The 13,619-nt window shown below is 46.7% G+C and overlaps 1 protein-coding gene across 7 annotated transcripts in view; it reads right to left on the minus strand.

The window, feature by feature from the left end:
* nkain1 (sodium/potassium transporting ATPase interacting 1) overlaps positions 1 to 6,058 on the minus strand; it is an 860,191-nt gene extending 854,133 nt beyond the window's left edge. For 3 of the 7 annotated variants that reach the window (XM_059949382.1, XM_059949385.1, XM_059949379.1), the window contains exon 1: positions 5,236 to 6,058. In XM_059949382.1, the coding sequence (XP_059805365.1) occupies positions 5,236 to 5,289 (54 nt within the window). In that variant the 5' untranslated portion in view covers positions 5,290 to 6,058. The remainder of the gene's footprint in view (positions 1 to 5,235) is intronic. The other 4 variants (XM_059949383.1, XM_059949380.1, XM_059949381.1 and 1 more) reach the window with 4 other exon arrangements.
* Between the last annotated feature and the right edge of the window lie 7,561 nt (positions 6,059 to 13,619).

Raw genomic sequence — 13,619 nt, forward strand, 5'->3', positions numbered from 1 at the left:
GGGAGTGAAGTAACATGGGATGGTCGGGGGGGGGGGATAAGAAGTGGGGGGAGGGATAAAGTAGAGAGCTGGGAAGTGATAGGCTGGAGGGAAATGGGCTGGGGGAAGGTGGAGAATTATGGGAAATAAAAGAGAAAGAAAGGTAGGGCTGGGGGGAGAGATTATAGTGAGGGAGAAAAAAGAGAGAGAAAGAGAACCAGACTAAAATAATAGATAGGGATGGGGGTAAGGTTGGGGGGCAGGGCAGGTCAACCAACTCACTGACCTCCGTTGATACCTCTGCCCCCCCACCCATACTCCCATCCCTATCTATTAATTTAGTCTGGTTCTCTTTCTCTCTCTTTTTTCCCCCTCACTATAATCTCTCCCCCCAGCCCTACCTATCTTTCTCTTTTATTTCCCATAATTCTCCACCTTCCCCCAGTCCATTTCCCTCCAGCCTATCACTTCCCAGCTCTCTACTTTATCCCTTCCCCCACTTCTTATCCCCCCCTCGACCATCCCATGTTACTTCACTCCTGATGAAGGGTTTCGGCCTCCCATAGATGCTGTCTGGCCTGCTGAGTTCTGCCAGCATTGTGTGTTTTTGATTTATTTCCAGCATCTGCAGATTCACTCGTGTGATCTCTCTTTGTTTAGTGTTGTCATCTCTGTGTTCCAGGCACTAGGCTCCGTGTCACAGGTCCAAGTCCAAGTTTAGTCCAGGTCGAAGGGCCAGCTCTGAGTCCCAGTCCAGGTCGAAGGACCAGCTCTGAGTCCTAGTCCAAGTCAAGGCTCCTGGTCCAAGTCAGGTCCAAGTCCTGGCTCTGTGTTCCAGTCGAGTCTGAGTCAAGCCCAAGTCAGTCTCCATGCCTGTGTCTTGCACTTGGGTCCTCCCAATGCACTCCATTGTAACAGTAAGGAATTTCTTTTGCAAGAGGCTGGTGAGTGTGTGTGTGTGTGTGTGTGTGTGTGTGTGTGTGTGTGTGTGTGTGTGTGTGTGTGTGTAAGGTGGCAGTTGATAGATTCTTGATAATTCAGGGTGTGAAGGATTACAGTGAAAAGGCAGGAGAATGGGGTTGAGCAGAAAATGGATTAGCCATGATCAAATGTAAGAGCAGACCCAATGGGCCGAATGTCCTCACTCCACTCCAATGCCTTATGATTCAAAGGTTCAAAGGTACGATTCAATGTCAGAGAAATGTATACAATATACAGCCTGAAACACTTTTTCTTTGCAACAAACAAACTGCATGATTTTAAACATTATGCAAACAGTTCAGAATGCTACAGTATTTAATGAAGGACTGAACTATAAAACAGCTCTTCTTTTCCCTTCTGCTCAGTAAATCTCAGCATTCAGTGTCACACAACATTCTCAAACACTTCAATGTTCCATTAACTCAGGCTTTGTGTATTCAAGGCTGAGGAAGAATGGCTTAATGGAGAGAACATCTCGGTACCAGGTTATCAGCAGAAGCTGATAACAAGACTGGGAAAGGAGCATCCTATTTAAAAACCATGTACATCCTGCTGTAATGAAAGGTGATCCTTCTGCAGAGAAAAGCAAACACTTGTTCAAATTTCTAGAAAGCTGAATCAATGTAGCTTAAGTCTCTAATGAACCCCAGCGATAAGCAGAAGAACCAGATGCTGCAACAGGAAGAAGTCACTGAGGCAAGCTCTGCCCAGTATCTTTGTTGCTTAGCCCTCACTCTGTCCTGCTTTCCATTTAAATCCACTTTCCACTTGCATCGATTTCATATTCCCTAATGCCTTCCCTCGTGTATAAATCTCAGCTGACCCACAGCCTGAACAGCTTTAGAGGGGGAAGAGGCTCCGAGGTTTTCACATCTCTTTGTGTGAAGCGATTAAGGGGAACAGACTTCTCAAGAGGGTGCCCGGAGCGATAGGACCCGCAGAAGCAGGTCAGGTATGGAAATAGGTGGAAGCGTTTACAAGTAGGGCCAAAGGTTTCAGTGGGATAAGGCACGAGCCTTAGCAGAGATGGTGGATGAATACAGCTTGGGGAAGGACAAGGAAATTAAGTAGGGCACCAGAAAGAGAGGGGAGGGTGTCAGCCCTTTGTTAAAGGATTTGAGCCAAGAGTGCCTTCAATTTCTCCTCACTGGGCCAATAGGGTGCGTTACAATGTGCTACAAAGGTCCCCAACCTTTTTTTTTATGCCATGGACTGCTACTATTAAATAAGTCCATGGACCCCAGGTTGGGAACACCCTCATCTAAAAGTATTTTGATTACAGATACTCAGGAACCATCTTCCAACACAAATTTTTTTTCAAAAAAACAAACCTTCACTATCTTTTTTACTGAAAATCTCTCAGTTTTGGACCTTATACAGAAAGGAGCATCAGCACTAATATGTAAGGTAATTTGGTGGCTCCCATAAGATTCAATAACGAAACACGCTTTTGTCTTTCAATTGACTTGAGGCTCTTGTTTTAGTTCAAGAGCTGGAAGGAAAGAAGTTAGAGTAAGAAGGTGAGGGGAGGGGAGGAAGAAGTACAAGGTGGTAGGTGAAAGATGAAACCGGAGTGGGGGAGAAGTGAAGTAAAAGGCTGGGAAGTTGATTGGTCAATGTGATAACGGGATGGAGAAGGAGGAATCTGAAAGGAGAGAACAGAAGACCATGGAAGGGGGATGAGCACCAGAGGAAGTGATGGGCAGGTAAAGGGATATGGTGAGAGAGGGAAATGGGAATGGGGGAATGGTGAAGGTGGATGGAGAGCAATTACCAGAAGTTCAAGAAATCAATGTTCATGCCATCAGGTTGGAGACTACCCAGACAGAATATAAGGTCCATCTCCCCTTCACCATTCTCCATTCCTGTTTCCCTCTCCCATCTTTTTTCTTTACTTGCCCCTCACCCCCCTCTGGTGCTCCTCCCCCTTCCCTTTCTTCCATGTTCTTCTGCCCTCTCCTATCAGAATCCCCCTTTTTCCAGCCCTTTATCTCTTTCACCAATCAACTTCCCAGCTCTTTACTTCACCCCCCCCCTCCTGGTTTCACCCATCACCTTGTGCTTCTTCCTCCCCTCCCCACATCTTCAAACTCTGACTTCTCATCTTTTTCCCCCAATGCTGATGAAGGGTCTCCGCCCAAAACATCGACTGTTCACATTTTTTCATAGATGATGCCTGGCCTGCTGAGTTCCTCTTGCATTGTGTGTATGTGTGTTTTGCTTTGGATTTCCAGCATCTGCAGATTTTCTTGTGTTTGAGAGCTCCAGGGCTGTAAGTTTCGTACCTACTACCTATTGCCGATTTTAGTTAACGGGTTTGCTCCTTAACCCTTGAAATGTTTACCTTATCAAAAGACATGTTTGAAAGCTTTCTAAAGTAAGTTCAGGCATGATCCAATTGAATATCCGAGCAGGTCTAAGGGCAGATTGACCCCGTCCTGTTCCTGTACTGATAAGAATGAGCAAAGGAGATGAATGAGCACCAGTCCCATCTGTAGACGCCCCCAGACCTGCTGAGTACACTGAGCATGTTGCTCTAGATTTCCAGCTACCGCAACACCTCTTGGTGCGAATGAGTGCTTTTTGTAGCACATTTGAGAGACATTAGAATAAACATTCCCACACCAAAAACACTCAATGTCCCATGCATAATCTTTGATCTTTCTCTCTAGCAGTCACCTAGAAAAGCCAAGCAAAACTCCAATGCCTCGGGACCGTAGAGAACAGCTCTGAATTCACATCCTTCAAGAAAAGGTCCCCACTGAAATTTTATAAAATTACACATGAAGTTTCTACTTTTCTACAAAGAATTTTAATATTTTTGTCTTCACTCCTGATTGCCTCGTGAGTTATTATGCACAACTTTAACTCAGAAATATCACTTCTTCTAACTGCTCACCACTTGCACGACGCTGCATAGTATATAGATTAGAGAAATGTGAACAGAAGATTCACGAGGGCTCTCCAGTGATATTCACAACCTGCACCGAGGTGGGGGAAGAGGATAGAAACACCAACAACTTCCCCGGAAAAGCATCAGTAACACTTTATGTGGAAATAGCGAAGGGGGAAAAAAATGCCAAACGACTAAAGACTGCAACGGAACGCATAGTTTTAGAGGAGCATCTGAGAAGGTGACATAGAAAGAGCTGGAGAGTGGAGTCTTGGGTTTCTAAAGTTATGCCCGGGATGTAATACAACTGGGGAAAAGCCTCAGAGGGGGAGAAGATGACAGAAGTAATGAAAGGATGCCAGAAGCCTTTGAAGGGGTTTCAAAGAATGGATAAAGACATCAATTCTCTGTTCTAAATAGTTAACCCACATCAAGCAATGGGGCAATTTCCCCTAAATGAGCAGGCAAAATGTTAAATCCTTGAGCTTTCCTGCACAGTTATATTCTATCGAGTTTTCCTAACGTCACTAGCAGCTTGTAGTGAGCTGGCTGGCAGGATAGGATGCAGTCAGGTCGTTTGACTGGCATGAAGAGCAACGTGTGAGTGTGTGCCACAGCCCTAAGTTTAGCGGGATCCGGTTACACTGAGGAAACATCTGTTCCCCAAGTCGCTCTCTTTGCACCTGTGACCATCCCGGAGACGCACTGTCACTCGCTTCAACCAGCAACCACGTCCAGCCTCGCGTACTTTTACCGCTTCACGGCGCGTCGGGTGGCCACGATCGGGTCAAGTAACACTGCACAGAAATTTAAAACTCAGCCCCACAAGATTTACGCTTGAAGCAAAATACGAATTGCAGCTTACAAGCTGCGAGCGTCAGCCGCCTTGCAAGGGGACACGCACATTTTACAATTGTAAGAACATAACCCCAATTCGCAAGTTTAGAAATAGTAATATGTCCTCACGTAAGAGCTAAAGAGACAACTGTAGCAACAAAGGAAATAAAACACCTAGATTGACATCGTTAGCATCGTTTAGAGGTCTACATCTGAAATTACTCAAACTAAGTCTCCGTGTCCCGATTTTGCCCCCAAGAACACCGACGTGTTCATTGCTGACAACCAATATCCGAAAGTACAACCAAGCACGTACCGACCACACAATTGTTCCTCATTCAAAACAAAATCCAAACCATATATATAAAGGCTTCAGATACTGGGGAATATCCAGCTTCAGGCATAATGAAACACCACCGTGAGAAAGGTACAGACAACCGGGTTTCCCCGGGATTTACAGTGAGACAATAACCGCGTTTGCTTCCCCCATCGACCTGGTCCAGAACACAATCAGAAAGTGGAATAAAGGAAATCTCACAACTTACCAGCTGCAAGCTGCAGAGGACGATCAGGGTACAACGTCCATTGCATCTCCCCATGGCCCCAGACTCTGGTCAGTTTCGGCAGGAGATGTGGACCTGAATGGGTTTCAACTGAAACAGCCGAGGCTTGCTTCGCATTTACTCGCGCCCAGCACTCCCACCTCCGGCCAGGTAACTCCGATCACCATTCACACAGGCGCCGCCGGGTGAACGATCCCCAGACGCTCCCGGCCGGGTCCCTGGCAACCGCGCTCACTCCGCCGCCGAAGCCGTCCAGCGTCGAGGTGACCGGGTCATCATTGCCAGCGAGTGCCACACCTTCGCATTCTCAAAGCGAGCGCTCAGACGCCGCTGCCCACCTCCCTCCGGGCCGACGGCGGGGCGCACCGGACCGCTGCGAGTCCGTGTCTCCCCGGCTGGCGATGGAGGTGTGAAAGCGCGGGCGCCCGGGTGGGATTCAGTCAACTGGCCGCCGCTCAGCTCAAACATAAATGACACGGGCTCTGCGGTTAAAAGATCAAACCACGTGGCTCGGGTGTGGCGGGACGAAAGCGGCGATTTCTTTCATACGGGGAGGGGAGAGGAAAGCTCGGCGAACAACCTCCCCATCGGAGCCGCCTCACGGCCGGGCGACACGGTCCTCGCAAGTGCCTGGTGTTCAGATCTAACTCGGCTTCATCCCGAGCGCTGATTCATTCCCAGCCACCCACCCCGCTCTCCCGACTTCCAGCACTTTGGTTAAATATTTATTTTTTTTATATCTCGTTGCAGTTCCTACACTCATTCACTGTTATTGACATTCGCCGTGATTCCTTTGTCAGTCGTGCCTTTCGCCGCTCTTTTCGCGCCTTCCTGTATCTTTCGGGGGGTGGGTGGGTAGGTGGGGAGGGGAGAGGGGGCTGACATTTGCCTCAGCGCGGAATGACAAAAACTGTCGGCATCTCCCGTGCAAATATCAATTTCCAAATGGAAATAGTTGTCCGCCAGCAGCTCCCGCCACATCCGATGTGTCTTCCCGGTACAGTAACTGCTGACATCTAGCGAGCACTTTCAATGCGAATTATTTCTGTGCCCAGCGCTTGGCAAAAGAGGGGAATAAACTTTCGCCAAGTGCCATCATCGTAAGTACAAAGGCGCTTCTACTATGGCGGTAACCTGCTGATCCTCAGTTTAACTTTGGAAAGTATTAAATTGGCATCCCTCGCGTTTTACACCAACAACTTTTAAACAGGAGTCCAGCAGATGCCAGAAACCTGAAATATAACACGCCTCAATATTCGGGCCAGGCAAAGGGGGAAAAACAGATAATGTTTCAGGTCGAGATCCCTCAGAGAAACAGAAAACCGACAGAAACGTCAATCTCTCTCTCTCTCTCTCTCTCTCTCTCTCTCTCTCTCTCTCTCTCTCCCCCTCTCTCTCTCTCCCCCTCTCTCTCTCCCCCTCTCTCTCCCCCTCTCTCTCCCTCTCTCTCTCTCCCTCTCTCTCTCTCTCCCCCTCTCTCTCTCTCCCCCTCTCTCTCTCCCCCTCTCTCTCTCTCTCTCTCTCTCTCTCTCTCTCTCTCTCTCTCTCTCTCTCTCTCTCTCTCTCTCTCTCTCTCTCTATACCTACCTCCAACTCTCTCTCTCTGTCTATCTACTTCTACCTCTCTCTGTTTATCTCTCCCTCTCTGTCTATATATTTATCTCTCTCTCTCTCTCTTATCTGCTAATCTATTTATCACTATCTCACTCTATCTCTATCTCTCTCTTTCTGTCTATCTATTTCTCTCTTATCTCTCTTTCAGTCCTGTCCTGGGGTCTGGTCCTGAAATAACAATTGTCCATTTCCCTCCACTGGTGTCATGTTCCTCCGGCAGATGGTTGCTGTGGACTCCAACCTCTACAATCTCCAGCCCCCGTTTGGTTTTGTTTTAATTGAGATGGCTTGTTGAGTCCATTCAAGAAAAGTTCCTATTTTTTCAAACATGTAGTTGGACTGCTGCAAAATGATCTCAACAACCCACCCAAAATGCCGGAGGAACTCAGCAAGCCAGGCAGCGTATATGGAAAAGAGCAGACAGTCGACATTTCGTGCCGAGGCCCTTCCTCAGGACTGGAAAAGAGAGATGAGTAAGAAGATGGGGAGTCCTGAGGAAAAGTTCTTGGCCCGAAACATCAACTGTTTATTCCACTCCATCGGTGCTGCCTGACCTGCTGAGTTCCTCCAGCAGTTTGTGTGTGTTGCTTTGGATTTTCCGGCATCTGCTGATCTTCTCATGTTTATGATCCACAGCCCACACTCGGTACCAGGGCAAGTAACAGCGACAATGTGCTTTCGAAGCCTCAGCGTTGCAAATGGAAATGCAGAAGGATAAAATTCGACTTCCCATTTCTAAACCAACGTGTCTGCCCGTGGCATCCTCTGCTACCGCGATGAGTTACACCACATATTCCATATCAGTAACCTCCAAACTGTTGGAAGGAACATCAATTTTTCTAACTTCTGGTAACCACTCCCCTCTGTTCTTCACCCCCTTTTATGCCCCAGCATTAGAACATAGAACATAGAAATCTACAGCACATTACAGGCCCTTCAGCCCACAATGTTGTACCAACTATGCAACCTACCCTAGAAATTGCCTAGAATTTCCCTAGTTCATCGCCCTCTATTTTACTAAGCTCCATGTACCTATCTAAGAGTCGTTTAAAAGACCCTATTGTATCCACCTCTACCACTGTCACTGGCAGTGCATTCCACGCACCCACCACTCTTTGTGTGAAAAACTTACCCCTGACACCCCCCTTGTACCTACTTCCAAGCACCTTAAAACTACGCCCCCTCGTGTTAGCCATTTCAGCCCTGGGAAAAAGCCTCCGACTATCCACACGATCAATGCCTCTCATCATCATATACACCTCTATCAGGTCACCTCTCATCCTGTGTCGGTCCAAGGAGAAAAGACTAAGCACTCAACCTGTTCTCATAAGGCGCACTCTCCAATCCAGGTAACAACCTTGTAAGTCTCTTCTACACCCTCTCTCTATAGAATCCACGCCCTTCCTGTAATGAGGTGAACTGAACACAGTATTCCAAGGGTCTAACTAAGGTCTTATATAGCTGTAACATTACTCCATGGCTCTTGAACTCAGTCCCGTAGTTGATGGAGGCCAACACACCGTATGCCTTCTAAACAACACTGTCAATCTGTGCAGAAGCTTTGAGTGTCCTAGGGACATGGACCCCAAGATCTTGCTGATCCTCCACACTGCCAAAAGACTTGCCATTACTATTATATTCTGTCTTCAATTTGACCTTCCAAAATAAACCACTTCACACTTATCTGGGTTGACATCCATCTTCCACTTCTCAGCCCAGTTCTGCAGTCTATCAATGTCCTGCTGTAACCTTTGACAACCTTTGACCTTTGACAACCTTCTAGAGGTTGGCATAACATAGTGGGTCACAACACTGCTAAATTTTGTTTCTGGTAACTCTTTCACCCCTTCTCTTTACCCCACCATCATCACCTGCCCACAACCTCCTTTTGGTTCTTCATATCTTTCACCTGTCCTCACCTTTAAGATTCCTGCTTCTTCTGTCCTTTACCTCTTTTACCTATCGTCACCTAGCTTCTCACTTTATCCCCTCCCCCCAATCACTTTGCCCTTCACCTGGACTGCCAGCTCCTCTCCCCACCCCTTAGTCTGGTTTCTGCTCCCTTCCTTTCCAGTCCCGATGACGGGTCTTGGCTTGAAATGCCGACCCTTTATTCCTCTCCATAGATGCTGCCTGGCTTGCTGCGTTCCTCCAGTATTGTGTGTGTGTTGCATAAAACCAAAATGCATCTTACAGAGGAGTATCTGAGACACAGGAACTCCATGAGCACTGAGCAACTGCAGGTAATCATCCATCACTGATACAGAGATTAGGTGCCGACTTGCACAGACAAATCAAATTGGGAAAACGCAAACTGGAAACGATGCAGGTTTGTTGATATGGGCAACTGCAGGTGCTGGAATCTGGAGCGCCAAAGGATCTGCGTGGAAGAACTCAGTAGGCCAGGCAGCATTGGAAGAGAGGCAGTCAATGCTTTGAGTCGAGATTGTTCACCCGGTCTGAAAGACAGAGTGTAGATTGTTCGCTCGTTCTTTATGCACCGTGTCATATGACGTGGGCAATCATGGCCTTTCCAAGGCCGTGACTGCAATTCTTTTATTAACAGACGTGGTTTGCCATTGCCTTCTTCTGGGCAGTGCCTTTACAAGACGGGTGACTCCCAGCTATTATCAATACTCTTCAGAGATTGTCTGCCTGGCGTCAGTGGTCATGTAACCAGGACTTGCGATATGCTCCAGCTGCTCATACAACCATCCACCACTTGCTCTGATCGGGGGGCTAAGCAGTTGCCACACTTGCCCAAGGGTGACCAGCAAGCGAGCGGAGGGAAGACGTGCCTTACACCTCCTTGGGTAGAGACGTCTCTCCACCCCACCACCCCAGGAGGGCAGATAGCCAGTGTAAAAGGTGATGGTAAGGAGGGCAAGAGGTGGCAACAGCTAAGTGGATCCACCTGACGTAGGCAGAGTGCAAATAGGACGGAAGCTGAGTAGTGACAGGTGGTCGCAACAAAGATCATGGTGCCTAATCTGCTGAGTTCATTCAACATTTTGTTGCACATTTGATAATTTATTTTAATTGCTCTGGACGATTTTTCAGTCTTGTGTGAACAGACAGGTGAAACCCTCTAGTTTCCTTGGCTATTTAAGTCTAAGGAAGATGCTCTCTGGTCCCGACAAACCAGTGAGATTGAGACAGCTCTCCCACACCAAACCCTAGTTTGTATGGATGCTGGGCAATTTGCTACCTCGCTACAAATTAGTGCAACAAAATAACAGACCGTACGCTGCATACAATTAAAGGAATTATATTTATGAATCTTAACTAAAGGGTTAGTAAAGAAATACAGAAAGAACAGGGCCCATTTTAATTAATAGACAATAGACAGTAGGTGCAGGAGTAGACCATTCGGCCCTTCTAGCCAGCACTGCCATTCACTGTGATCATGGCTGATCATACACAATCAGTACCCCGTTCCTGCCCTCTCTCTATATCCCTTGACCCCGCTATCTATAAGAGCTCTTATACAGTCAAACAGTCAAATGTGCACAAGTTGGCTCTCAGTGCTTCACCATACTCACCCATCCACAATCAAGCTCGCACCTGGTTCCATCGAATCATGGTGCTGCAATGGGTGGAATCCTATGATCTGTTCTCTCCAGTGTCTTCTCTCATCACTCCCGCCAACCAAAAACCCCAAGACCAACCTTGGTGTCCCTCACCAGAAACCCCCCCCCCCACAGTTCCACCATCCTAATTGGATGGCACATGTTCCTCATCATCCCATATCTTCAAAAATAACCCATACAAGCTGCTCTTTCAGAACTGCTAAATGAAATACTGACAGCAAAACAGTAAAAATGTGAACCAGGGCATTACACAGGGAACATTACTGGCATGGACTAGATGGGCTGAAAGGCCTTGTGTCTGTGTTGTACTTCTCTATCACTCTATAACTCTCATCAATCCTTAAACATTGAGAACCTCTGGTCTGCTTTGTTAACTTGTTTCCCTCTCTTTCACCCTGTTGGATCTCTGTTTAATTTCTGAACCTTAGGGTTCTTCTGGGAGTCAAAAATAGTGAGCAGTCTTAATTCCAAGATTATAGATAAGATAAGGAAAATTCCTCAGATAGTGATAAATTAGTTAATAGGTTGCATAATTAAAGCAATTACATCACTTGAGTAATGTGCTAATACTTAGCCAATGAAAACTGAGAAAGATAATAAGCCATTAGTTTAGCTGCTGTACCGCTTTCTGCCAGTGAGTTTGAAAAATATAATGAGTTTGTAAAAAAACACATATCTGATGAAAAGAAAGTATTATTTTAAAAATGCAGTGGTTTCCAACAACCTAATAGACAATAGACAATAGGTGCAGAAGTAGACCATTCGGCCCTTCGAGCCTGCACTGCCATTTTGAGATCATGGCTGATCAATTACTATCAATACCCGGTTCCTGCCTTGTCCCCATATCCCTTGATTCCCCTATCCATAAGATACCTATCTAGCTCCTTCCTGAAAGCATCCAGAGAATTGGCCTCCACTGCCTTCCGAGGCAGTGCATTCCAGACCCCCACAACTCTCTGGGAGAAGAAGTTTTTCCTTAACTCTGTCCTAAATGACCTACCCTTATTCTCAAACCATACCCTCTGGTACTGGACTCTCCCAGCATCTGGAACATATTTCCTGCCTCTATCTTGTCCAATCCCTTAATAATTTTATATGTTTCAATCAGATCCCCTCTCAATCTCCTTAATTCCAGCGTGTACAAGCCCAGTCTCTCTAACCTCTCTGCGTAAGACAGTCCAGATATCCCAGGAATTAACCTCGTGAATCTACGCTGCACTTCCAATAATGGGTTAATATTGAGAAGGGAGACAACCGCTGCTGGTTGAGACAACTCAACAGGTCAGGCTGCACCTGTGGAGGGAAATGGACAGTCGACATCTGGGGTCAAAAGTCAAAGGGCACAGGAAGGGGGTCTCTTAAAGAATTAAGAAATGCTGAAATGCCATTTTAATTTTTAAATTAAAAATACTCGCGTTTGCTGCTAAATGAGGAGACAGAGCTCATTGTAAGAAAATTCCAAGGTGGGTGCTCTGCCTTTGTCCTGGGGTTCTAGAACTGCACATTGTGACTTCAGCAAGCAGCTTTCACTCTGAATCAAGCATCTTTTTAACAGAACACTATAAAGGGGGAGCAGAAGAGAAAAGAAAGAAAAATAGGCCACCCAGCAACACGAACTTGGTCTCAGCTCCCTCCGTCTCAAATGTCTTTTTGGTGCGGGCTCTTATTTGTGATAACGGCAAGCTTCTCGCTAAACGTCCTGTATCACGGCCTGTTTGTCGGCGTGCCGCAGAGTAACGCAATCCCAAAACATTTGTCGGGGTCCCTCCACCAGCCTGTAAGGAATGGGATAGCGCCTGGGGGCTCCGGCATGGAGCGTATCAGTCCCCCCATGTTCAACTTTCATCACCCTTTCACTGCACTGTTGCCCGCCAAACAGGCGCTAGAAGTTCAAGTTCAAGTAAGTTTCCAAGTTCAAGGTAAATTTATTATCAATGTAGGTATACACTCAGAGGCTTCTTTATTTAGTACACCTGCTTGTTAATGCAAGTTTTTGATCAGTCAATCACGTGGCAGCAACTCGATGCAGAAAAACATGCTGACATGGTCAAGGGGTTCAGTTGTTGTTCAGACCACAACATCAGAAGAAGTGATTTTGACCATGGAATGACTGTTGGTGCCAGATGGGGTGGTTTGAGTATCTCAGAAACTGCCGTTCTCCTGGGATTTTCATGCACAACAGTCTCTAGATCTTACAGAGAGTGGTGCCAAAAGCAAAAATCATCCAGCAAGCACAGTTCTGTGGGCAAAAGCACCCCGCTTATGAGAGAGGCCAGAGGAGAATGGCCAGGATGGTTCAAGATGAAAGAGAGGTGACAGATAGCAGCTCAAATAGCCGCACATTACAACAGCGGTGTGCAGAAGAGCATCTCTGAATGCACAACGCATTGTACCTTGACATGGTGGGGCTACAGCAGCAGCTGACCACAAGCATACACTCACTGACCATTTCATTACTTTATTGTCACCAAACAATTGATACTAGAGCATACAATCATCACAGCGATATTTGATGCTGCAGTTCACGCTCCCTGAAGTGCAAATCAAAGTAAATATAATAAAAATTTTAATTATAAATCATGATTAGAAAATAGAAAAGGGAAAGTAAGGTAGTGCAAGTCAGGTCCGGATATTTGGAAGGTACGGCCCAGATCCGGGTCAGGATCTGTTCAGCAGTCTTATCGCAGTTGGAAAGAAGCTGTTCCCAAATCTGGCCGTATGAACCTTCATGCTCCTGAACCTTCTCCCGGAGGGAAGAGGGACAAAAAGTGTGTTGGCTGGGTGGGTCATGTCCTTGATTATCCTGGCAGCACTGCTCCGACAGCGTGCGGTGTAAAGTGAGTCCAAGGACAGAAGATTAGGCACAGGAGGTATCTAATAAAGGGGCCACTGGGTGCATATCACAAGTCCTACCTATGCAATCACTGATGCCAGGCAGACAATCCTGGCTTCGATAATGGCTGGAGTCGCCCTCCTTGTAAAGACACTGCCCAGAAGGAGGCAATGGCAGGCCACTGCTCTGGAAAAAACTTGCCAAGAGCAATCACAGTCATGGAAAGACCATGATAACCCTCATAGTATGACACGGCACATAACGAATGAATAATTCACAGTAGAGTAAAGAAGTACAATAGAATCAATGAAAAACTACACACCAAGACT

The sequence above is a fragment of the Hypanus sabinus genome, chromosome 24, assembly GCF_030144855.1.
Source record: "Hypanus sabinus isolate sHypSab1 chromosome 24, sHypSab1.hap1, whole genome shotgun sequence".
Lineage (NCBI taxonomy): Eukaryota > Metazoa > Chordata > Chondrichthyes > Myliobatiformes > Dasyatidae > Hypanus > Hypanus sabinus.